The sequence below is a fragment of the Sebastes fasciatus genome, chromosome 14 (genome assembly GCF_043250625.1).
Source record: "Sebastes fasciatus isolate fSebFas1 chromosome 14, fSebFas1.pri, whole genome shotgun sequence".
NCBI classification, from domain to species: domain Eukaryota; kingdom Metazoa; phylum Chordata; class Actinopteri; order Perciformes; family Sebastidae; genus Sebastes; species Sebastes fasciatus.
This window is the reverse complement of record NC_133808.1, coordinates 24,283,605-24,307,073: the sequence shown is the minus strand read 5'-3', so window position 1 is coordinate 24,307,073 and position 23,469 is coordinate 24,283,605. Positions and strand designations below refer to the sequence as shown.

The window sequence follows — 23,469 nt, the reverse complement described above, 5'->3', positions numbered from 1 at the left end:
TATTCCATATGTCTACTGTCTGGTACCACTGTGTTTACAATTGACCCTTCCTATGTCCCGCCCCTTTTCTCTTTGTGCTCCAATAACAGTTGAGCAAGCTCGAGACCCGACACAACCTCGGTCAACTTTCCCCTTTCATGTTAATGTAGGCTACTTAGATATGCTACCTCTGTTCAAAAGTAACATTACTATATAAGTCACATTACATTGGTGCCACAATCTTCACGGATACATTACATTGTATACAGTCACAGTTACTACAAGGAACTTTCATTTCGTATTGATTTTGGCTGTCCCTGCGGACAAAAGCGGTAGTGTTTCCGAGCACCAGCGTCCCTTTAGAAAACCTCTCATTTTTACAGCAGCAGGGTCTGACAGTCTGCCCCACGCCGTCCTGGTTCTAGTTCTCCCGTGGCCCAATAATACGGCCTGGGTCTCCCAGCAGCGTGGTGTCAGTGTTGGCTCCCAGCGGGGACCAGTGGAGCAGTGAGGCGAAGCTCTGCTCCTGGCCAGAGGGGGAGCTGCTGCTGTCAGGCGCAGAGCCCTCCACCTCCCGCCGGAGCTCCAACTGCAGGTCGCTGGCGGAGTTCTGAGCTGTATGGTGTCAAAAAAAAGTCTCATTCTTCATATTCACAAACAAATGTCATAAAACAATATGCACAGATAAATGCAGAGTGATTTGTATTTGTAAACCTCTATCTGTATCTGTGCCTCTAATTCACAACTCGTAGATCATCATTTGTACATCAACTTAGCATTTTTGAGAGGAACTATATTTGTGAATCTCCACCTACTTGTGTGGATTGTTTTGAGACTGTTTTTAGCATGCTGTTTTCACACAAAATCCACAAATACAGTGAGCATGTGACTCGTAAAATGTCATGTGACTTGTGTCTCATAACACACAATGCACAAATATATGCAGAGTGATTTGCATCTGTAAATCTCTATCTGAGACTGAGACTGTTTTGACACCACAGAGCTGAAGGAGTTTCTGATGAACCTGCATACTTCGCCCCGAAGTATGTTGAAGTATGTTTCTTTTCGTCAACTTTGCTCGACCTAGCAACAGTAACTAAGGGGGGCGGGACTTAGGATCGGTCAATTCTAAAGCATTCTACATAGATTTCCGAAGTGGCAGACAAACTTCAGTGACCAGTAGAAATGTTCAATGACCTGCCACAGTGGAAGGTGAAGAAAACAAACATAATTTCACACCCTGGCTGTACCTGTATGCTAAAATGTGTGACACATAACATTTCATTCATCGCTTTTTTTTTCAGATCAGATCGGAATTATAATTTTAAATTGTCTCACTTCCACACCCGCTGCAATCTTGACAATTGGGAAGCTTCCCAGCGAGCTATGCAAATGAATTGTCCTTGCCAAGATTGGTAATGAGAAGGCAGCAAACATACTGAACAGAGAGTTGTTGGGTGTGTGTGTGCGTGTGTGTGTGTGTGGGTGTGTGATGTGTGTGTGTTTGGACCAAAGTGTATTTTTTAAGGAAACAATGAAATCAATATTGTTGTCAGGGTCATACTTTGTGTTCTTGAAGCCTGTCACTAATCATGGCAGGCCTTCGTTTCATGTGTGGGTACCTGTCAGCATGTGCTGAGAGCATAAACACACTGTTTAACACACACAGAATAACACAACAGTGCTGAATGAAATCCCACTGCAACTCCAAGCCACATCTTTTTAGTGCATTTTCATAAACGTTTCTTACAGTAAAGACTTTGACTATGGAGGAGTGTTTCTCATATGGACGATGGAGACTTCATTATTGCATTTTCATGAATGGGAGATAAAACTGGAGGTGACATAGACTAATGGCTTGGTTCCTGCACAGTAGCAGGTACAGCAAAACAGTGAAATGATGTTTGCGAGTCTCCATCAATCACAATTAATGACATTTTGTTATGTTGAGGAAATTGTTTTGAATGGTAGAATGAACAAGCGCAGCACCGTATTGTTATAATACTTTGTTATATAGAGAGATTTCAGTGTCTCAACAGTGCATTTGCCGCGTGTTAATGAATTAATATGTATAGAAGATAGCAATCTAGTGGATTTGTACATTTACATTTGGATTAATGCGAGCATGAAAGTGTGTTTAATACTCATAAGACCTTTTTTAATGAGATATGACATTTTTTTTCTAGGCATGATGAGATGATTGGCTTTGCCCAATGTTCGGTGTATATGTTGATTTATCGAATATTATAAAGATATTACGTTTGTAACGTTAAGCTTAGTGTTTAATAACACATAAAATAACTCATTTCACCCTTTACCAGATTATACGTCATGTGGTAAAGATGCTTCATTGAATGTTAAAACAGCACCGTTCACTGTGTTTATATTTACATGCATTTCAAAGTAATTGTAGCAATTCAACACTACAACGTTAATGTTTACTATAAATACTATTGCTGAGCAAAGAGCACATTTTCCTCTTAGCCTGATGTTAGTGTTTTGCATCGTGTGTAATGTTCACTTGTTGTTTGTTGTCTGTCGGACATTCAGTGTCTCGTAATGTACCGAGATGCATCCCTGCTTTGCCAGAGACCATTGAACATGTACTTATATACTACTAATATGTACAGGGTCATCTGGAAATGAGGCTGTGGGGAAGACAGCAGCCAGCCAGACATGTTTGTTTTCCAATCCCGAGCTTCTTTTGTTGACAAGTGAATGGACTATTGGTGATGCCCATTACTGAGAAATGTCCCTTCTGCAGATGTTGTTGTTTTGTCTCCATGGTGAAAGATGCAATTAAGTGCATTTGCTGACCATTCAGTCTGTTTACCCCAAAGTGTTTTATATCTCCTCTCTCTTTTTTCTTTGTCTTACTAGCTCAGCATACTGTGATTAGATACCTAATGGAATAGTACACACTATTATAATTAAAATATGTATATACAGATAAATACATATGCAACCACTGCTAAGGAAATAACATGTTATGTATGGGTAATTAAGGGCTCTTGTGCTGATTTAGTCAATCAACATTAATTAGCATCAATCTAACAGTCGTTCAATTATCTCTCCTGGTCTGTGATAGCTTAATCGATCAGTTGGTCGTGTTTGAAGTGGTTAAGGTTACTCCTAAACAACGTCGTGTGTAAACAAGGAAAGCCTTTCGGGATCTTTAGCTCCCTCACAGCACGAAGCGGAGGCAGGCACACGACCACGGAGAAGGCAAAGGTCGTTCTACTGCAGTGGTATCTGTGGAGTGCAGGTCTTCCAGAGGAATCAGACTGTAATTTTGTCTCTTGATTGCTGCAGAGTATAATATTACCTTCTTCTGAAAAGGTTTTGTGAAGATACATCCGCTATTGACTGGGTAAATTAAACCCTGACTGTCAAATTCAGAGAGCCAAATAACTGTAATCGATCGAACTGACAATCCATTCAATGGCGTGTAAAAACGAACATGCTGAAGTGCTCGTGTTTCCTTTTAGCTGTTTTTCATTTTTCGTGCATCTGATTGCTCTAGCTGGTTATGAAAAAGTGTAATGAAGGCACTGTTCAGTGACACAAGGTCGATCCACTCAGATCCTAGGGCTCTGTAATAATTGGATTGGCTTGAGGGAAAGGTGAGGGCTTCTATTTAGAAGGTGTGGGTGATCCATCAGCCTTGACTTGCCTGGAATCAAACTAGCAGTTGAGGTGGAAATTGAATATGATGTGCCACAAGCGAGCAATCACAGCTAGCCAGCGGTCCCCACGGCATCAAATTAACACTGGGTGCAAAGCTAATCTAGGCTAGCATGCCCCCTAGGGTCAAATGTTCTGTAAACTGCATGTAGACTGTCATTCTCAGTCATGGAAATTCCTCTGATTTGTGAAAACAAGTTTTTTACGTTCCCTTTAGGGACGACATTGAGCCCAAAGCTATTAATGCAAGTGGGAATCGTTTCTGTGAGTGTATTTTTTATTCTAAATAAATCAAAAAGGGTAGGGTAACAAAACAGTGTTTCACCTTCAAGGGATTGATGGTGTGAAACCTAAAGGGCACATGCTTTGGTTATTTTTTGCAAACGCATATATGTTGCTAAATCGTCTGAAAAGTAACAGTTTCTTTACAACGTATTGTATTGACTGAAAAATAGTACTTTTATCACGTATATGAGGTTGCTATGTACTCTAGCTATACTGTAATATACCAAGAGAGTAATAAACTGCACCAGTTTGTGTGCACCAACAATGCTGCTGAGAGGGTTTACTGTAAAACTTCAATTAAAAGCCACAATTAGACGCCTAGTCCTTTTACTTTACTTGCCAGGTGTGGCTACATGTTTTGACAACTAAGCGTAGGTTTCAGTTAAACGCTGGTTTTGTCAATATGGACTTGTTACACATCGTTAGATTGGTTAGATTCTCCACAGTTCAATCATCCAGTTCATTCAATTGATTCAGATGTCTGGTGCTGTTGATTGCTGCTAGACTGGCCCGTTAAGTGAAAATGTTGTTTTTGAAAGGCTAAACGCCAACAAATATGGATTGAGGAAGAGTGTTTTGTTGGATGGAAGCATGTTGTGAATTTCGAAATGATTACATCGATCTTTTTCAATAAATGTTGACTTGGTATGAAGACTGAGACAATTTCAGTCAGAGACGCTGAGCGCTGCATCACTCGTGTGTGTGAAAGAGAGAGAGAAAGAAAAAGAAGGCACGCAATGTTTCTGTAAGTTATTCATAATGATAATTAGAATGTCAACGTTATTAAGCTTCTAAGCTTTAAACTATTCGGTACTATTCGGTAGTTTACAAGAGAGACGAATAAAAAAGTGGCGACTCCTTACCTTTGAAGCGATCATAAAGTCAGAATGTGTGTCCATTCCTCAATTATTTATATTCCTCTAGTTCGTAAGAGTTCACCTATCAAAAGACTCAAAACATTTTTTTATTAAGATTAATCCAAGTTGTGTATATTGTCACGTGAAGTCCACTACAAAAATAAAGGTGTCCTCACCTTTCTCTGTTTAGTTTTCACCCTTTTCAGCAGGCCGGCTCATCGCTAACAGGCAGCTTGGTTTTAACAGGATAAAGAGAGGCGTTGTGTCAGTATGCCGGTGCCGTAAAACAAGCGTTGTTAACTGTCTCAGAGCTAGATCAAATGAATGATTTATCATTTATATGTTATTTGATTGCCTACTTTAATATTCTTACTGGTTTAAATAATCAATTTGATAGCATTTCCCATCTTTGCTGAGCATGCGTTTTGTGCGAAAGGAATAAAAGGCCAGTCCCAAATATACACCGGGTGAGTTCAGTGATTGAAGCAAATAAACGCCCGAGCTATAAATTGCAGTTTTACGGTATTTACCTGCAAGTCATTCCATATGTGGTTGCTGCTGCTGCTTAGCAGAGTAATTCCTCGGTGGAGTGTTGCTATGCTTCTATAACATATATATATTTTTTTTAAATTAGCCAATTTTGATATTACTTTATAAATATGAATTTGTCTTTCCATTGTGCAGCCTATTTTAACGCCTCCTCCATGTAATGGTTCATTTTTGCAATTTTGTCCCTTTCAAAAAGGACTAATATCGGGTCCATCTCCACCCCATTTGCAGTGTCTATTTTGAAGCGAGAGGAGCCACCTGACTCTTCTCCACTTTGCACTTCAGTGGGATTTTTAAATTGAGAGTTCCTGTCACGTCTGTAGAGTCTGTGGCAAAGTGCCTGGACTGTGCATCACTGATTTCTGCTGAGGACAGAGATGGGGGGTTGGAGGATAGTGTGCTGGTGGCGGCTGGGTGTGCCGGGGTCAGGAGCCTATTGTGCATGTGCCTCTTTACAGAGACACACTCATCACTTATGCTCACGACGGCAGCACTACTGAAGCCTGGAGGTTCACTGTCACACAGAGCCAGACAGGCTGGCCGGTTGGTGAGGGAGTAGACGCTGAAACATCATGACACACAACAATTTGGAGCATTATTTAGCGTCCTTCTTGACAAGCTAACATGACACGGTTGATACCAATGGATTCCTTAGGTTTTCTAATTTCATATGATACCAGTATCTTCACTCAAGCTTTAAGACAGAACCTGCTTCAACCTCTGAAAGACAGAATAGCGGTCGGTTCAGAGGTTAATAGGTCATATAATAAAAGATCGATACTTGACTGTATGTGTATTGATACAATATTGTCGCACAAAATATCGCGATACTATCCTGTATCGATTTTTGATGTGGACATCTTCCCATTCTATTGTAGACATGGCATTGAAAATTACTATTCTGACCACATCACTCCAAATTGATGAAGTGCATGGAAGAGTCTTTGTTGGTGTGAAAACCATTCCCAAACAAGCAACTATGTTTCAATGGCTGCAAGATGCAGTCATCAGCAGCAAATAGGCAGAGGAACAGGGTATCCCAGTCTTTAATCTCAAATCAGCTCAGAGAATGCTTCAATTATTAAGGGGCTTTGTGGCATAAGAGTGGCAGCCTTGGTGGATTAGAGTGAAAGCTGAAGCACGCCGTTTGCACTTGGAATTGGTCTGTGATTGTGCTGTAGTGTTTTTGAGTGCTTGTTTGCTTGCACCACAACGTGATTTGCATACAGCGAAGAAGACATACGGTGATGCTGCGGTATTACCTGAGGCAATAAATACAATTCGCCCCTTGCATTGCAGTTTTATTGAATCTGCATCTGTGGCCATGTTTTTTTTATATCCATATCAACAAATGACATTGATGGTTACAGGCGGCAAGCTGTGGTGGGCAGATGAGGAGTCGGCACAGCTGGGTACGGTTACCAAGAGAGACGGACGGAACCCTGTGATCCTGAGAAACAAAACGAGCGGGGTGGTTCATATGAAAGTGTACGACAGGGAGGGTCAGAAAGGTAAGCATGCTCACAGAAACACACACACAGTACCCACATACACTTATCTATGGTGCCTTATGTCTTGCCTTGTTTTCTGGTTGTGCTTAACATTCAGGAAGAAACCAGTGCCAGATAAACAACGGAGGATGCTCACAGCTCTGCTTCCCCACTTCCGAGAACACCCGTAGCTGCTCCTGCACTGTTGGCTACAACTTGCGTAGCGACCGCATGTCTTGCGAGGGTGTGTTTCCAAAAATATATACTCTAGAGCTGCCAATATGTTCCTATCAGCATTGTATTTTACACACATCTTTCTGCATTCATTACTCTAAATGTGAAGCGATGCATTTATGTTCAGTGCATGTCATTAATCTATACATAGGTCATAATTTACAATGTTTTAATACCTTTGTTTAGGGTATAACAGGTCATCTGTCGTTCTTTAGGTGTAGACTCATTTCTGATGTATTCCATCCATGAGGGAATCCGGGGAATCGCTCTTGAACCGAATGACATCAGCGAAGCTCTCATGCCCATTACAGGAACACTGTTTGCTGTGGGAGTTGACTTTCATGCAGGTATGATATCATGCAACACACAGAGGGAGGTTTTTATGTTGAGTTTAAGGCAGCAGATATATCAGAGACCCACTGAAGCTTGAAGAGGTTTTTTTTGTCTGAGATATGGTTAAATGTAAATAGTAGGGCTGTCAATCAATTAAAATATTTAAATTGTGATTAATCGCATGATTGTCCATGATTAACCGCAAATTAATTGGACATTTTTTATCTGTTCAAAATGTACTTTATAAGGAGATTTGTCAGGTATTTAAAACTCGTATCAACATGGGAGTGGGCAAATATGCTTGCTTTATGCAAATGTATGTATATATTTATTATTGGAAATCAATTACCAACACAAAACAATGACAAATATTGTCCAGAAACCCTCACAGGTACTACATTTAGCAGACAAAATATGCTCAAATCATAACAGGGCAAACTGCAGCCCAACAGACAACAACAGCTGTCAGTGTGTCAGTGTGCTGACTTGACTATGACTTGCCCAAAACTGAATGTGATTATCATAAAGTGGGCATGTCTGTAAAGGGGAGACTCGTGGGTACCCATAGAAAACCCATTTTCATTCACATATCTTGAGGTCAGAGGTCAAGGGACCCCTTTGAAAATGGCCATGCCAGTTCTTCCTCACCAAAATGTTGCGTAAGTTTGGAGCGTTATTTAGCCTGACAAGCTAGTATGACATGGTACCAATGGATTCCTTAGGTTTTTCTAGTTTCATGATGCCATAATCTTCACTCTAGCTTTAAAACTGAGCCCGCTACAACCTAAAAGTTACGTTAATACAAATTTGTGTTGTACTTTGACAGCCCCAGCACATACTGCATGTTGTTCCTGGTGTTTTTAAGTAGAAGTGTGAAGGTGTTTTTTGGACTCATAATTATAAATGGCTATGACCTTTGATTTATCTGCATTACAAAGCAGATTCTTGGACTTCACTGTAACTGTGAAAAACAAAAAAAAATGTGTTTTCCAGATGGAATTACTGTATTATTGTATAACTTTTATTTTGAACTGTTCTTTTCTCTGCGATGTCAAGCTGACCATGTGGCCTTTCTAATCCAGTAATGTTTCAAATGTCTAGAAAAGAAAGGCTTTATGTCACATACATTCACAAGACATTTTGTTCAAAAGAGCATGGTCATACCTTTAACCAGTAGGCGCTCTGAGGGCGGATGAGGTGGGATGCCATTACCCTTGTTAGCAAAATGACCCCAATGCATGACCCTTGTTAACCTGCCATCCCTCTCCTCCATCCCCTAGTAGCAGAGAGAGTGCAGGGCAGAGGGGTTGTTTAGTTGAATATATTAGTCTAGTCTGCCTGACTCCTCGATCATTTATCTGACTGAGGTTTGTTCAAGTTAGTGCCTCCACGACGCAGCCGCTGGAGCTGATTGCAACCACTCTAGACAATGCTTGTGATTCCACCAGACGCGGCACAGAGCGTTTCAGAAGTGTCTCTCTCCCTCTCTCTTAACTACTTGTGCAAAAATAGAAAGCAATAGACCTCCAATTGCCTCTCTGCAGTGGTAATGGCAGAGCAAATATATATATATATGTGTGTGTGTGATTTCAGCTTTGTATTTTTAATTATAATGTAGTTTAATAATATAGAAACCCTATATGACATACTGATAATAATAAGAGAGTTTCAGAGTGTCTAGACACACCATCCCTCAACTAGATGATGAGGTTCAAGACTTTTGGCATGCACATGCCCCCCTAAAGTGACTGGGACATAGAATCCCTCCAGGCGAGCTGCTCTGTGGTCTTCATAATGTCAAGTGGCGAGAAAATTGATGACACGATTGCTACTATGTCTGCCCATCCATGTTTCCACTCACACTTCACTGTACACAATCAAATTCAGCAGGATATTATTAAATGTAGTGTGTGACTTAACAGTTTAATGATTTACATATACTAGCATTTTTATGCCTCGGCGTCGGCAACAGCCGGTCAAACAAACACCTGACCGCTGTTCATGGCCTGTGTGAAACTAAAATGTTTTATAACCCTATCGAAGTGGTTGTGTTGCCTAAACCTAACTTCCTCTGAAAAAAGGTGTTTATTTTGAAAGGACACTATGCTTTTAACAAGCGTATATCGGTATCCGATTTCGAGGGGCACTGAACAAGCGCAGTATGTGACGAGTCGGGAATGAGAATGGGTAGCTTGGGAATACCTTTCTTCAATTTGGCACAAACGTCCACTTGGACTTCCGGATGAACTGATTAGATCTGGTGGTCAAAGGTCACTGTGACCTCACAAAACACTTTTTTGGCCATACCTCAAGAATTCATATGCTAATTATGGAACACCCGTCTTCCCTTCCTTTATATCCTACAGTACAAATGTTTCTTCTCAATCTTAAACAAGGGGGAGGAGAAGGTCTTTGTTATACTGGGCTCAAACCTTTTGAATAATGGTCTGTGGTCCTGTGGAGTGCAGCGTCGATGAAAGAGTAATAAGTTCACATTACACAGGAACCTCAGCATGAATAACTATATCCTTGCAACCCTCTGAAAGAATCCTAATACAAAGCAATTCCCAAGATATTGTATCAAATGAAGGCACCGTAACGCGCATTGCAAAACATGAACCCAGTAGCTTGTGCTGTCGTTTGTTACATCCATGCTTCCCTCCACATTATATATATGATAAAAATGATAGATTTATTACACCAACAAATGCTATGAATATACGATAGGCTGGTAGCGCTCCATATATATAATAGGTTGCCACTGAAGCATGATAACAAAAGCTGTGTAAAGGAAATTGCATACCCACAACTGAAAAACAGAAACAAACTACATACACACAAGGGTTCATACACTGAGGATTTGCAGCAATTCTTTTTACAAAATCAGCAGCAGATAAAAATTGCATGCTTGAGTAATTTCATGTGTATTCTATGACTTTCCTATGTAGCTTTGTAAAAATGAGAGTAAAAAATGTAAATGCATGCAATAGGTCGCTGAAGCTGATTTAATATTCCCGACTGACTGACTGTGGCAGAGGCAGAGATCAACAGACATCCCTGTCATTTGAAAGGGACAATTATCTACAGACTATTATCTAATGAAGGGAGGAAACAGTAAGTCTGGGGATTTATTGACTCACTGGGACACTGTTTCTGATTTATTTATTTTTATATTGTTTTTCAATGCAACAAACACCACAATTGAAATTCCATTCACCTGTCAACAGAAGTTTATTAGCCTGAAGACCTCACCTTACTTAAAAGGATAGTTCGGGTGTTTTGAAGTTGGGTTGTATGAAGTACTTATCAATAGTAGGTATATTACTTAGAGTAGATGATGGTCGACGTGCCCCCAGCTTGGAAAAACAAACAGGAGTACCAACACCAGAGCAAAGCGATGTATTGCTGTGGACGGGGACGGCAGAAAAACATATTTTAGCCACCTAAAAGAAAGGCCCACCTAAAAAAATCCATATGAGTTTAAGTGTACGCTCTATTTAGAAAGGTTTCAATGCTTTATCTTGCCGTCAGACAGCCCTCTCTTTCTTTATTCAGACTGGGAACTTACTGAAAGTGAAATTTAGCTATTATCTCTCCAAAGCCAGCAGGCTCAGATGACAAAAACAGTATAGATACTTTTCACTTTCAGTTCAGTTCGCCATCAGAAAGTATTCTAAATATAGCGTACACTTAAACAGATATCATTTTTTTTATGTGAGACTTTCTTTTAGATGGTTGAATAAGTTTTTCTGCCGCCCCCGTCCACAGCACTGTATTGCTTTGCTCCGGTGTCGGTGTTCCTGTCTGTTTCTCGATGCTGGAGGCGTGCTGATTGTCACCTACTGCAAGTAATAAACCTAGTATGGATATGTACCTCATACAAACCCACTTCAAAACACCTAAACTATCCCTTTAACATCAGCATGTTAGCATTCTGCTCAAAGTGCTGCTATGCCTACGTAAGTACAACCTCACAGAGCCGCTAGCATGGCTGTAGACTTTTAGTCATGGCGGTAGGTATTCAAGTGATCGTAACTGCAAGGGCTATAAATAATAATGATAGTTAATGACAGAAATTTGCAGCAGTCGCTATAAATAAACCACATGGGGTGTACGTGCCCACTGTAATTACAGATATAATCACATATAAGTACTGTATAACTCTATAATGGACTAAGACTTTCCATATAGACTTTTTCTCTTTCAGATCACAGAGTTCAGGAAAACAAGAGCAGGTCGGGTCGTTCGTTACAAGAAACTGTCATGAGTCAGTCTGTAATTCAATAAGGATCAAGAGAGCCTGAAATCTGATTCTGGATCTGAGTTACTTCAAATGTTTATAGCAACCTTGATATGTGGAAAAAAACAAATTAAGCAGAGTTCAAGACAAAATTAGACCTTGCCGAAATAAAGAACAAGATTGCCAGTTGTCCTCCCCGTTATTACTTTGTGCAGGTAAACATGCAATCGCATTACTAAAGCCCATCCAAGAGCGGCAGCCGATAGCTCACGCACATCATTTACTTGTCATTACAGAAGCCAGGCTGTCGGAGCAGAACAGATCAAACCCCGCAGGTGTATTCTGTCACGTGTGCTACGTGTTAACAGAGTGTGAAGGCAGCAGGAACAAAAAAGTGCAAATAAACATATGACGCCTCCTATCCCCCTAACAACCTGTGCAGAGCCAAACTGGCAGGGATGCACTTGAAGACAACACCATAAATAAATTACATACTATGTTATGTGCTCATGTAATGGGGCTGGGCTGTAAAATCAGAAAGGGTCCATAACACCATGTTTAGCATGGAGCTATATACTGCCCTGTAAAATCTGGCTCAGAGTTGCCTTTTCTGCTCAAGCACTGTATGTCAACAACGAGCTGTGGGTGAACTGTGTGGGTATTTTCTCCATCATACTTTATAGTCCCGCTCAACATTTGGTGAAATGGGCCGTGCTGCAGTAAAATGCGGTTTCATGAGCTGCTTTGTTTGAGGGCATAAATACTTTTGTGGCAGCCGCATTCATCACCCCATTTTCTCTTATCATTAACTGTATTGTGTGTTTTGCAGGAAATGACACCGTATACTGGACAGACATGGGCCTGAACAGAATATCCCGGTCCAAACGTGATCAGACCTGGAGGGAGGACATCATTACTACCGGCATCAGCCGGGTGGAAGGCATCGCTGTTGACTGGATCGCTGGTTAGTATCGTCGCTGGGAGTCTATCACCGTAGGCTCTCAAGTTGGTATTAATTGGTGAACATTCTCACTTTATGTGCACTGCTTCTAGTTATGGCATTAAGTATATGTGTTTGTTTTTCACAGGGCAAACGCATGGTCAAGATTAGTTATTATTAGTGTGTAGAAAGTAGTTCATGATGGGTCCTTCTCATGTAACGTGTGCCCGTGAGGATCAATAAACCTGCCGCTGTATTTACACCTGGCTATTGCTTTTTTTTCTACACAGGGAACCTGTATTGGACAGACCATGGTTTCAGTCTAATAGAAATCTCACGTCTGAATGGTGCGTACCGCTCAGTGGTCATATCTGAAGGACTTGATCAGCCGAGGGCCATCGCTGTGCATCCACAGAAGGGGTAGGCCATGACTTTTTTGTGTTTTCACTATTTTAGCGCATTATTTGCTGTAATCCGTAGCAGCCCTACTGTATGGACAGTGGTGCAGTGGTTTCAAAAAGTATTTATTGTAGACAGACACCATGCTTATATTTGCCTTTAGAAACTCTAGTGATGGGTACCGTGGTACCAAACCAGGTAATGACCACAGAAACTGGTTATTGATGTCACAAAGCTCCCTGATGGTGAATTCAGATGGACCATTGATTGGTCAAGCTGACTGTAGAACTTGCTGTCTCTTGAATAAAATCCAATCTATATCAGCAGACCAACACTTTTGACCAATATTGGCTTATTATATTGGTTTTAGTGAGTTGGCAGTAATTCAAATAGAGAGGCTTTATTAGGGCCTTATCAGACAGAGCGTGTTTTTTCAGTTGGAAAACACGAGGTGCACCGCACTGCCCTTTTGTTGCCCGATCAGACAGATTTGCAGATTGCTTTGTCTTTTTTTTAAATGCTAACGCTAGCTTAACACAAACCATAAACTGTATTATACCTACTAGTTAATAATACAGTTTAAATTAATGAAGACAACTTTCCCAAAATCTCAAGTTTTCTGTTCAGATCATGGTAACTACGGATGGTAAGATCATAAAGTTTTGTGTATCCAGTAAAAATCCCCACAATGAGAGAAAACGCTAATGACGTTGGGAGCGCTTTTCCACTCGAAGTTTAATTTTTTTCAACTCAAGGCATTCAGGGCGCTCCTGCAAAAAACGTGAGGTGTACAAAGCAGAAAATTGCAAGGTGCGCTTCACTTTCATTGAAAACAATTACAAAAAGCCACCCCAGGCTGCTAAACAGCGCTGTGTGTGATCAGGGCCTCAGGCTGTATCTTTAATGATATTTTGGCCCTTATCTCTCTGTTTGAAATATTTTATTGTATTCGTGTTTATATTTATAATTATTTACACATGTACAGTGCTCATTTTTGTTTGAAGAAACACCATCTGCATGTAGATGGTGCGGCTTGGTCACATCGTCAGTGATGAACCAAGAGTCATCGTCTGTTTCGGGTCTTTGATCATCAGACACCCTCACCTGGGCGACCCAACCGGGGATGATCAGTCCCCGGCTTGTGTCCAAGTGGCACGCTAAACCTCGGATCACCCCTCTTGATCCACAACCACCTTGAAGCTTTTTCTGCAGCTTCAGTGATGTTCCTGGTGGCTTTTCTTTTCTTGCAACCCTCTGATGCCAAGGAGCCTGAGTGCCCGGTGTAGAGACTGCCCTGGAAATCCCCTGCAGCCCACCTCAATAGGCTCAAAATATACTGTTATCATATACGGGATTTACAGTTACTGTCATCTGAGATGGGAAAGTTTATTGTTCAACTTTAAATAGTCTACCCCAGTAGAAATATTTGTCACACCATTCACACAAATCGAATTTGAGGGAATATTGCTTAAAACATGTGTTATTATTGGCCAACCAAATCAGGTATTTCTTAATTGTATCACCTCTTTTTTCATGTACAGAAATCAGTGTGTTTGTGTGATGCTGCTGTGCTCGCCAGGTTTCTCTTCTGGACTGAATGGGGCCAGAACCCCTGCATCGGCCGCTCCCGTCTGGACGGTTCAGACCAGGTTACTTTGGTCAACTCAGGCATCATGTGGCCCAATGGGATTTCCATAGACTACGAGGTACAGATGCACAAACGCTATCACCAACCTCTTCCCCCTCCACTCCTCTCCTACATGCTGTACCTCCTACCTCATCTCCATTGTGTCTGAAATATGACTTTGCCTAAGAGGTTCGGTTTGTGATATGCATTTTAAAATTACCTTCCAGGAAAATACATTATACTGGTGCGACGCCCGCACAGATAAGATCGAGAGGATCAACCTTGAGACAGGTGAGAGCCGGGAGATTGTACTGTCAGTGGCCAACGTAGACCTGTTCTCGGTGGCTGTGTTCGGGCCTTATATCTACTGGTCTGACAGGTAATTTATTATTTTCATAAATGCATACACATGCAATGCCCTGCAAAGCCCGCAATACTAACCTGACAATAACCCTTCCCTTCAAAGGTCTCGGGAAAATATTGAGAGCAGCAGTTCCTCGTAGCGAGGGTCACCGCCTATTTTTTTTAAATACTCTACGCTGAATTCAGTGTCATCATCAAGGGCGAATCCTTCCTCACCCTTTGTATATTCAATCACACAGCTAAATTGAATGAGTTATTTTCATGAAATTGGTCGCTTCATATTTTTTCATACACCTGCAGTTCTTTGGAGCAACAACAGACTGAGACATCTTTTAAACCGTTGGTTAGCAAATGGTTGTTAAATAATGAATCGCATGTCTCTTTTGTTTGTTTGTTTTGCATGTTTTTAACCTCTCTTGCATGACTTGAAGATCAATCATCTCTCTCTCTCCCCTTTACAACGAGGACCACAATGGAAAGGAGCTGTTAGCTTTAGTGTGTTTTTATCTTCAACAACTTGAATTGTATGTCAAGACTGGGTGACTGCAGTCTTTGATTTTGCTTTAATATTGTCGGAAGAAATTATCTGTCTTTATATTTATCTAACTTTGTCATTACCCTCCCCCAGTGAAAAGTCAGTTTGCTTTCTTCTCTCAAACTGAAACCACTCATTTGTACTTCAGGGCTCACTCCAACGGTTCAATCCGACGTGGCTTAAAGACGGACACCAGTGAGGCTGTGACCATGAGGAGTGGTCTTGGGGTCAATTTGAAGGATGTGACAGTCTTCAATAGAGGCAGAGAAAAAGGTTGATTCACACAATGACTCTTACTACTGCAGTCTTTTCCTATACTTAGTTTTTAAAGGCTTCAATAAAATCCGATTTGCAAATCCAATGTGGCTGCTACACTGCACCCATGATTTCCATCTATAATGTATAGTCACTTTCAATTTAAACATGATTGCAAGGGGGCAGAAGCCGAGGCAAAAATCAGTAATTGAACAAATGTTTGGTTGTGTTTTGAAGGCACCAACCCGTGTGCCAGGAGTAACGGAGGCTGCCAGCAGCTGTGTTTCCACCTGGGTAGCGGTCGGAGGACGTGCTCCTGCGCCCACGGTCGCTTGGCAGAGGACGGCTTTGCCTGCGAGCGCTATGAAGGTTATCTGCTCTTCTCTGAGAGGACCATACTGAAAAGCATCCACCTTTCAGATGAGAACGACCTCAACTCCCCCGTGCAGCCTTTTGAAAACCCGGCTTTTTTCAAGAATGTCATAGCCCTGGCCTTCGACTACAGTCAGAAGAAAAGTCGGACCAACCGCATCTTTTTCAGTGACGTCCATTATGGAAACATCCAGATGATTAACGATGACTGGACAGAAAGATCTATCATTGCAGAAAGTAAGTGTATTTAACATTCTCACAGTGTTTTTACATCCCCAACATTCCTCACCGCACAGATACAGATGCACTTCACAAGTATATTACCAATTTTAAACAATACAGCTGTCTGAACGGCCACATAATATGTGTGCTGTAAAGTTACTACAAGGAACTTTTAACAGGTTATGAAACAGACTCAGTGTACTACTGATGCCACTATATGACCAACACAAGCAAACGAGACCATCAGCGAGAAGTAGTTTGGCTATTTCTATATAGTAATGGTGGATATTCGAAATAATTGTCATCGGGTCAGATTCCCCGCGGGAACAGACAAAATGATTTAAGGCATGCAGGTTCACCAGAATCTCCAGCGGGGCCTCCAGCAATGACCAGCCCGCCGTAGACAGACCCGGATCCGGCTTAGCTGCCCCCTCGACCTGCAGTCGGAGCTCCAGCGGGAGGCGGACAGCTCCACGCCCGTTAGCAGTGGGTCGTCTGCTGCTGCAGGAGCTGGAGCTCACTGCCCGCTTCCTGGGAGTCAACACCAACACCGCACTGCTGGAGGCCCAGGCCGTATTGCTGGACCCGCTGGAGAGAAGGGAGGCACGGGAGAACCAGGATCAGGACTAAGTGGGGCAGACTGTCAGACCATGCTGCAGTAAAATAAGAGTTTTTTTAAAGGGAGTCTGGCAGCTGCAGATCTTTACGACACGAAGCAGTGGTGGTCATGTCCACAGGGGCCGCCAAAATCAACACAAATTCAGTTCCTTGTATTAACTTAAAGCACGTAACTGCTACCAGAAGCACATTTTTACACTTAAAGTCTGTTTTCTTTCGACCTATGTGTAACTGCATTGATTGTGTATAGGAATGTGAGCGCTGTCAACATGCTTCTGTAGTGCACAGTTGCACTGCTGCTGTTGTGATGTGCTGCTCTCCTTACATCAGTGGTGTGGATATGATGTTGTATTTATTTCAGTTTTAATCATAAGGGACAACCTTGTATAGAACACAATATTCAGGTAGCATTAATATAATGTATGTAGGTAGCATAGCATTAATAGCATTTATCTCGACATTCACATTTCCTCCTCCACTCCTCCATTTTGTACTGCCGGTACTCTTCTGAAAAGACCATTTATTACTAAATCAGAAGGGTATAATACCTGTGTTTGAAAGGCTTCTGCTTACTGACTGTCACAGATTGAATGATGGAACCAATCCTTCTCTATTCCTTCACTAAATCCCAGTCAGTCCTGTGTTGATAAGCATGACTGGAGTCAGATGAACAGCAAAACCCTCTGTTCTGCTCGGCTAGCACCCGCTGCCAGTCTGTGAAGTTTCTACTGGGAGCAGAGCTCAGCACCTTCCCACCCCCTCCTCACACTGGGAGATTGGCAGTGTGTTCCCACCCCACGCATCCCCCCCGACCCATCTCCCACACCCCTGCTGAGGGAGCTGTCTGCTTATTTATTTATCTTCTAGAAATTAACAAGCGTTAACAAGAACCCTCTGCCGGGATTTGTAAGTGTCCTTCACACTTCACGCGTGCGAAATGCAAAATCAAAGTGGTGCAAAGAATTAATTTGAGTACAATTTAAATGTTTGAATCTATAATATCGCATGCCCGTGTAGTTAGCAAAGGGCAACACATTGTTTGTATGCAGTTAAAATTGCGTACAACAGTGTTCCGATACGGTGACCTTCCTTGTTTCTAATTAGCTTATTTGGTGTTGAGTGAAAGCAGCACGTCCATCTGGTCCGTACTCCTTTTGATGAAACCACCCCCTCTATGCAGCTTTTAACCCCGCACTGTATGTAAAAGCAAGACTCTTTTCTATTTTCCTCTAAAAGTTTCTGCCTGCATCACGTCATTGAGGGAAGGTGAAGATGTTAATCATCCATATTTCCCTAATTAAACTCCATGTCCCCCATTAATTACTCCCTCGCCCCGCCAACAATTTGTGAGAAACTCCAAGCTGCCAGACGCCTTTTATTGCAAACTATTAATTAGTGATCGGCTGACTCAGGTAGTGTCCTCAGTATTCTAGAGTACAGTTTATGAGTTTTAGATAAGGGGATGCAGCCAAATTGTCTTGCATCGGCCACATGTTCCCCATTAGGGCAAATTAGGGGCTGTATTTTAAATTGTGTGCGAAACATCAAGGATTTCTAAAACGATGAAACCAGACCCAAGGTGTTTGCCAACTGGTGGAAACGCATTATGTAAAAAATACTAAGGCATTGTTACATTTATTCAAGTGAATTGTCTTATTATTAGGGCTGTCAAAGTTAACGCAATGATAACGCATTAACGCAAATTTGTTTTAACGTCACTAAATTCTTTACCACATTAATGCAATTGATCTTTCGGAGATTGTAGCGGGCTCAGTTTTGAAGCTAAAGTGAAGATGGCATCATATGAGACTAGAAAAACCTAAGGAATCCATTGGTACCAACCATGTCATACTAGCTTGACGAGAAGGAGGTTAAATTACGCTCCAAACTTGTGCAAAATTTTGGCGAGGAAAAACTGGCATGGCCATTTTCAAAGGGGTCCCTTGACCTCTGAACTCAAGATATGTGAATGAAAATGGGTTCTATGGGTACCCACGAGTCTCCCCTTTCCAGACATGCACACTTTATGATAATCACATGCAGTTTGTGGCAAGTCATAGTCAAGTCAGCACACTGACACACTGACAGCTGTTGTTGCCTGTTGGGCTTGAGGGTTTCTGGACAATATTTGTCATTGTTTTGTGTTGTTAAATGATTTACAATAATAAATATATACATACATTTGCATGAAGCAAGCATATTTGCCAAATCCCATGTTGATAAGAGTATTAAATACTTAAAAAATCTCCCTTTAAGGTACATTTTGAACAGATAATAAATGTGTGATTAATTTGCGATTCATCGCGATTAACTACGAACAATCCTGCAATTAATCGTAATTAAATATTTTAATCGATTAACAGCCCTACTTCTTATCAATATTGTTGCTCTCATTGAGTCGAGAAGAGAGAAGAAGGTACTCCTCTGGCCTTTCTATGCGTGTTTCACTTAGCAAGGATGATATCTGGTTTTGTCAAAGAACGATAAAAAGTACACAGAAAAGTTACACATGAACAAACCTTCACAGAGAACCTGATTCATGCAGGTAATCGTTCCAAAGCCCGAACAAACCCGCTTTCCTCTCTGGCTGACAAAATGTTATATCTGATCTTGGGGGCCAGTGACTTTGTCAGGCATGGCTTTATTGGATTTTAATAAATGGGCTGTATCAGGGTTAAGACAGATAATTAAGAATTAAATTTCCTCTTTCCAGGGAAATTATAAGCGTCCTTTATCTGATCTTTAGAGGATTTTTTTTAACTTTCTATTGCACTCAGAGGGACTTTTTTGTTGTTGTTGTGTTTACTTGATTGGCATTTTCTAATGCTTCTTGCAGGTTGTCAACATTTGCTTTGCAGCTGTAGTATGTACTGTTGTGAGTGTGTGTTTTTTTAACAAGTCAGAGGCTTAATATCCTACAGCGGTCCATGGGGAGCAGTAGTCACAATAATGTACATGACAACTCAGCGACACCGTATTATTGCAGTTATTCTGACCTTACTTATTAAGATTGACGCTTGTGCAATATTGAAACAGTGACGGTCATATTCAATAGGTCGTTTATGAAACCATTGCCACAAAAAACAAAATATAGAGTTAATAATTTCTGTTTGTGATCACTGTCTCTCTCTCTCTCTGGAGGTCCCCTCCCTGTCAGTCACATTCCTGCAACGACCCGGGAGGCTGCAAAGACCGTTTCATATTCTCTGTTTAGGAAATTGGTTCACAATGAAAACATATTCTGTTGCTGAGTGACTGTTGCATCAACAAATAGCTGTCTGTCCGGTGTAGTGAGGCATGAAGTCATTTCCCTGTCAATCACCAAGGAAACATAATCCCAATTCTAACACAATCGGAGCCTGCCATCTGTTACAAGCAAAGTCAATATTTTTACCTAAAGCTGCACTAGGCAACTTTGCAGTTTAGTGGCCCCAGATGGCAGTGGCACATAACTTAAATGATTTAATTTTCGTTGATTTCATTACCCAAAGGCCACACAACATGATATCAATACGTGCTCCCTATGGCCTACATAGTATTGGATTTACTATCAAGAATCAGTTGGTCTCTTACTCTGCATGAGAATATTTTTTACTTACAAAGGATGCAATACACTTTGTTGCAGCTATAACTTGTGATGTAGACCGATAAGACAGATGTATTTTCCACATTTAGATCTTGCCAAATGCAGCTTTAAACATGAGTGTCCTTCAGGCTGGCTTGTGTTTTCTGTGTGTGTCTGAATTAATTCACTTGGTTGGATCATGAACAGAGGTCTTATGTGTCTGTTCTTTTAGATGTGGGCTCAGTGGAGGGCCTGGCCTACCACCGGGCCTGGGACACCTTGTACTGGACCAGCTCAACTACCTCCACCATCACCAGACAAACTGTGGACCAGGAACGAGTCGGTGCTTTCAGCCGGCAGGCCGTGGTCACTCTCTCGGAGGAAGATCATCCACATGTCCTGGCCCTGGATGAGTGTCAAAAGTCAGTAGCTCTTCTAAGTCTCTAAACTCTCTCTTTCCACCCTTTGATACTCTCTCTCACATTTTTATTTATATGCTACTTTTTATTATATATTACCACTAGGGATCACCATCCTCAAGCACAATATTGCTTTTCTTCTCTATGCTGATGACACCATATTCTATATAGCTTGCGATTTTCATTATCTTAGCCCTATTTAGTGTCAAGTTGAATCAGGAAAAAGCTGTGGTTCTATTTAACGGTCCAGAAGACATAACATAACAGCATTCGGTCATTTAAAGAACATTACAAAAGTCAGGCCTTTCTTTCTCCCTAAGATACGCAAGGTAAGGCAATTTATTATTAATTTATAAAGCATGTTTCATACACAGAGGTAGGTTTCAGGTGCTGTACAGAGAATGTAAAACTGTACAAAGTAGAGTAAGAACAAATCAAGTCAGTTGGTAAGTCAGTAATTATGCATCAATGCATTATTACTAAAAGCCGCTTCTCCTTGTTTGGATTTTGTTCGGGGTACCACTAACAGTCCACTCCCCAGTCATCTAAGAGATCTCACAGGGTTGTGTTGCTCGAGCATGTCAGTTATGTGTTTTGGGCCAACTCCATGGAGAGATTTATAGACCTGTGATACTTTAAAATCAATTCGGTGGCTTACTGGCAACCAGTGCTGGGGTGATGTGAGTTTTGAATAAGTTGTAGGTGTCTGATGATCTTTTTAGGAAGTCCTGTCAGAAGTTCATTGCAATAATCAATTTTGCTGGAGGTAAAAGCACAAATCAGTTTTTCCAAATACTGTTTTGCCATAAGGTCCCTGATTTTGGCTTTGTTTTTATGCTGATTTTGTTGTTGTTCTTGCATGACTTGAAAACTCAGGTCGGAGTCAATTAAAACACGCAGGTTCTTAACCTGCTCTTTTGTTTTTAGTTCTTTTTGTGAGCCTCTCTTCTTTGCTGCCAAATATAATTATTTAATTTTTTTCTTTGTTGAATTGTAAGAAATTTTGAGACATCCAGTCGTTTATTTGCACAATGCAATTTCATAATATCTCTATGTAATAGTCATTTGACAAGAGAGCGAAGTACATTTGAGTATCGTCAGCATAACTCTGATAAGCAATGTTGTTGTTCTGAAGGATGTGGCCAAGTAGGTTTGACTACTGCAATGCATTGCTCTTAGAATTACCTTGAAAGCATTTAAATAAATTACACTTAATACAGAAGGTTGCTGCCGGGGTTTAAACTAGAAAAAAAAACATTTTCAAAGCCCCTATGTATAGTATTCACTGTAAATGTGATTATAGCGTCTTAGAAATATTCTAATGTTCTTTTTGTTATATGTTTTTGCTGGTAGAAATACGAGACAATCCACAAAATGAGACATAATTTGAATTGGAAGTTCAAGTTCAATGCCAAGGATTTGTAGCATTATAGATTGTGTTTTGGTTCACATTTTTACACCTCAGGTGTAGGTGTTTTCATCTGTTCTGAGCAGCTTTTTTAATACCTGATTTAACAGTTTCATTTGTGTGCCAGTTAAAAAAGAAATATCTCTCGGAAAAGGTGTTTTCTGTTGTTCAAAATAATAACACCTTAGTCTTCCTGTCACATCTAGTTCAGATTTAACACTTGCATATTCATGAATATAAGAATGTGTCTGTGAGCAGTCTATAAAGAGTGAGTAGTATCTTGCTCCGCTCCTCCTGTTGTACTAACTAAATTAATTTTCTTGACCTCAGACTATATCCTTGGTTGGCAATTTGGCACTATATCCATCCCAGTCCAGCAGCACTGTCTGATAATTAGACTTCAAACTCAAGCGATTAATTAGCCGTCCCTGGTTGTGACTTCTGACCAGAAACCTTATTATCGCACTAGAGTGGACTTCCATGACTTCATCATAGTATGAAATGAGAGCCCAGGAATTGAAAAATGATTTTTTTACAATTTGAAACATATCCACTTCGGTTTTCTCTGGTTTATCTGCATAGCTGTGGATTTCAAACGTGCACCATCCATCTTGCAAACCCATAAAGACTAAGATATACATCTTTCATTTATTTACTCCATTGCTATTATCTATATTTTTCATATTCTTAGAAGTCTTCACAGAAGGGAATATGAATAAATGACCTCTATCTCACAATGTGTGATGCTAATCCGTTTTATCAAATTGAAACCGAGCTCCACTTTATCGGTGATGAGCTCCTTCAGGGCAAAAAAGGGAAGCCGATGACGGGCCATGGAGGTCTTGGCAACATGTTGATAACTGACTGACACGACTGCATAAACCTCCAGCAAGTTTATTCAGGGGAGAAACATTTTCCTGTTCATTAGGGTTTGTTATTCCGGTCTGGTAGAGTGTTCCCTGGTTGACATGTTGGTATAGCAGTTCCCTGATTTAATTTCAGACTACACATATTTGTTTTGTAGTTATTGCTCAGGTGGGATGAATTCATAGAAGGTGAAGTTATTTTGGGGAGGGAGGAAGTTTCTGATGACAT

The 23,469-nt window shown here is 40.9% G+C and overlaps 1 protein-coding gene across 6 annotated transcripts in view; it reads left to right on the top strand.

The window, feature by feature from the left end:
* lrp1bb (low density lipoprotein receptor-related protein 1Bb) overlaps nt 1-23,469 on the top strand; it is a 318,056-nt gene that overhangs the window by 206,338 nt on the left and 88,249 nt on the right. For all 6 annotated transcript variants that reach the window (XR_012597184.1, XM_074659766.1, XM_074659767.1 and 3 more), the window contains 10 exons: nt 6,725-6,865; nt 6,963-7,088; nt 7,294-7,425; nt 12,481-12,615; nt 12,882-13,011; nt 14,570-14,696; nt 14,845-14,996; nt 15,664-15,788; nt 16,008-16,379; nt 20,780-20,969. Coding sequence is in view for 5 of the 6 variants with exons in the window: in XM_074659766.1 (XP_074515867.1) it covers nt 6,725-6,865; nt 6,963-7,088; nt 7,294-7,425; nt 12,481-12,615; nt 12,882-13,011; nt 14,570-14,696; nt 14,845-14,996; nt 15,664-15,788; nt 16,008-16,379; nt 20,780-20,969 (1,630 nt within the window). In the remaining variant the exon portion in view is untranslated. The remainder of the gene's footprint in view (nt 1-6,724; nt 6,866-6,962; nt 7,089-7,293; nt 7,426-12,480; nt 12,616-12,881; nt 13,012-14,569; nt 14,697-14,844; nt 14,997-15,663; nt 15,789-16,007; nt 16,380-20,779; nt 20,970-23,469) is intronic.